We start from the raw sequence: 2,524 nt of genomic DNA, 5'->3' as shown, positions 1-2,524 counted from the left end.
TATCCGTCCCATAGGGTGTGTTCAGATCTAAGGAATGAGGGTTTTTTCAGGTACAGAACTGGTATGATACAGAGTCATACAATCTCGCTTACCATCGTTTTCACATGGAGAGCCGATACCGCAACGGAGAGCAATTCAACCACCTCAACTAAATTTTTTTCGAAAGAAATAGTATTTAAATAAAAAAAATCAAATACATATAATATTCCACTGATCACTGCTGGTTTGACAGCTAGTTTAACAACTGAATGATTATAAATGAGAATAAGAATAAATTTACTTAGCGAGTCTGCAATTACAAATATCAATGTAGCGCTGCCATTATTTGGTTGGATCATAAACACCTACGATACTGATCAACATTTTTTAAAACCAATTTTATCACCGCATGTGATCCATACTTTTTATTTATAATAAAACTAAGAATATCTGTATTTCATATATTCGAAATCGACATAAAGAAAATGATAAAAATGTATTTATTTTATGAACAAATGTGCAGTCAGACTCACACTGTCTGAACTCGACAAGCTAAGAGCGCGGCTGGGCCATCCTATTTCCGAACGACTTGAACGTATATAACACGCAATTGACCTCTGCTCGATACTTCTGATTGGCCATCTTGAATTTTTTCTATATCTAAACCCTCAAAAAAAATGTAGAAATCACTGGCCATCCATCCATCTGTGAATGATTGATTGCAGCTGTGAAATATCATGGATTTCTGGTTCATTGACTTTATATTTGAAACCCCGGCCTGGAATTCTGGAGGTTGCAGGGATCCCGGAATGTAACATACACGACCTGGCATACATGGTATTTGAGCTTCTTGGCCCCCAGGCTTTTCCAAAACACTATCCAAGGGTTCACGTTGGGATTATCATCATTATTTACCAGAAAAGACGCGGATTCAATGCTATCCCACACTCCTAACCCTAATACCTGCTTCCCGTCAAGAGACTCATAGAAGGAGGACGATAATATACCCTTGAGCCGAACGAAGTAGGACTTGAGTATGGCCAGGCAGCAGTAGGAAAGCATATCCTGTATTTTCCAGCTTGCTGTGTAGATTCTTCTGAGGCTAACAATGTCGCCCAGCGATAACTGAGCAAAGGGAATCCCTATGCTTGTTTCCCGTGAAGTCAACCGGAACCAACCAGAGTCCACAATTTTTACGGCGCTGGTCATCCCCTTTGTGAATGCTGCTGCCTGATTATCCCACCAAATCGATTAGTTAGGGCCGAGATTTCTTCTGATCTGATAAAATACTAAACTTTTTCTCATCTGATAAAATGCTGAACTTATGTTGAGGCAGATTTCAGAAATCTAAAATTAATCTAAAAAGATTACCTCAGGCAGATTCAGCCCAAGCCCATCCCCACTGGATTCCCCTTTCCAGACTGCAAACACAGCAGCCTGCATACACAATATAATAAATTAGTGGAAGGCCGTCTTTGATCTGAAAACCAGAAAAACAGAAAATATTAAGCATCAAATCTCTTCATATATATAAACCTTCCTAAAAATGGTAAACCAAATTTGTTATTCCCATACACATACCCATGGTTGCTCGAGGCTCTTCAGAATGGCGACGTCAATATTGTTTCCTTTTTCAAGCAGAGCGGCCACTCTGGCCATGTGTGTGACCGCGTCATTAATGTCGCAGCCGTGCTGAGGCTCGTATATTGCAAATGAAATCCACATTCTGCTTCGAGATTGACCCTGTTGCGGCTCATTACAGGAGGAGGGGGGTGTCATCATTTTGGTTCTTGGACGGGAGGAGATGATCTGTGGTGCGTTATATGTGTATATAAGGAAATGGAAATGTCAATGTTAGGGTGTGTGCTGTGTCGGCGACCATCATTGGCGCAACAAAAGGTACCTTGCACGCGTTTAAAGCAACTGGATCATCACATGGACGCATATGCCATCCCCGACCACGGCAAATAGTTTGAACGTAGTGAAAATAAAGATGCCCCATTAGTCGTATAAATTCGAATTTTCTAACCCTAATTTAGGGACTAACGGAGGAATCAAAAGAGTCTACGTTGATCATAAGGATTATAATACAGGGTTAGTGGAGGTAAGGGGGCCAAACTTAATGATACCCACAGGTGTAACTGGGGATAACGGGACCACCATGTGTCATTGAGAGTGTTAAGGGGTCGGTACTTGGTTCCATTAATGTAGAGTTTATACAAAGTTATTTTACATTATGACATATGATAGGGCTTAATGGTTTAAATGGTTAGAAAAAAAAGATAAAAAATCATAATATGTTTGTTTTTTCTGTGTAATAAGATAATTTATGGAAAAGTAGATATAACTTATAAATTATGATATATGATAGGGTTTAATGGTTTAAATGGTTAGAAAAATATGATTAAAAAATCATAATAGGTTTGTTATTTGAGTAATAAGATAATTTATGGAAAAGTACATATAATTTATAGGGAATTTAAAATTTAAAATACATTATAAATTATGATATATGATAGTGATTAATTGTTTAACTAGTTAGAAA

The 2,524-nt window shown here is 38.0% G+C and overlaps 1 protein-coding gene across 1 annotated transcript; it reads right to left on the bottom strand.

The window, feature by feature from the left end:
• Positions 1 to 456: 456 nt before the first annotated feature.
• On the bottom strand, positions 457 to 1,799 carry LOC149139593 (uncharacterized). Its single transcript, XM_089449210.1, has 3 exons — positions 1,561 to 1,799; positions 1,351 to 1,416; positions 457 to 1,209 (listed from the first exon to the last, which is right to left on the bottom strand). Exons 1-3 carry the CDS (start codon positions 1,759 to 1,761, stop codon positions 739 to 741), a joined length of 738 nt encoding a protein of 245 aa, XP_089305336.1. The 5' UTR covers positions 1,762 to 1,799; the 3' UTR covers positions 457 to 738.
• Positions 1,800 to 2,524: the final 725 nt, after the last annotated feature.

This window comes from Pinus tabuliformis, chromosome X, assembly GCF_031772625.1.
Source record: "Pinus tabuliformis cultivar Carrire ecotype Pingquan chromosome X, CPIR1, whole genome shotgun sequence".
Lineage (NCBI taxonomy): Eukaryota > Viridiplantae > Streptophyta > Pinopsida > Pinales > Pinaceae > Pinus > Pinus tabuliformis.
Note: the sequence above shows the minus strand (reverse complement) of the source record. Positions and strands in the feature narration are given on the sequence as shown.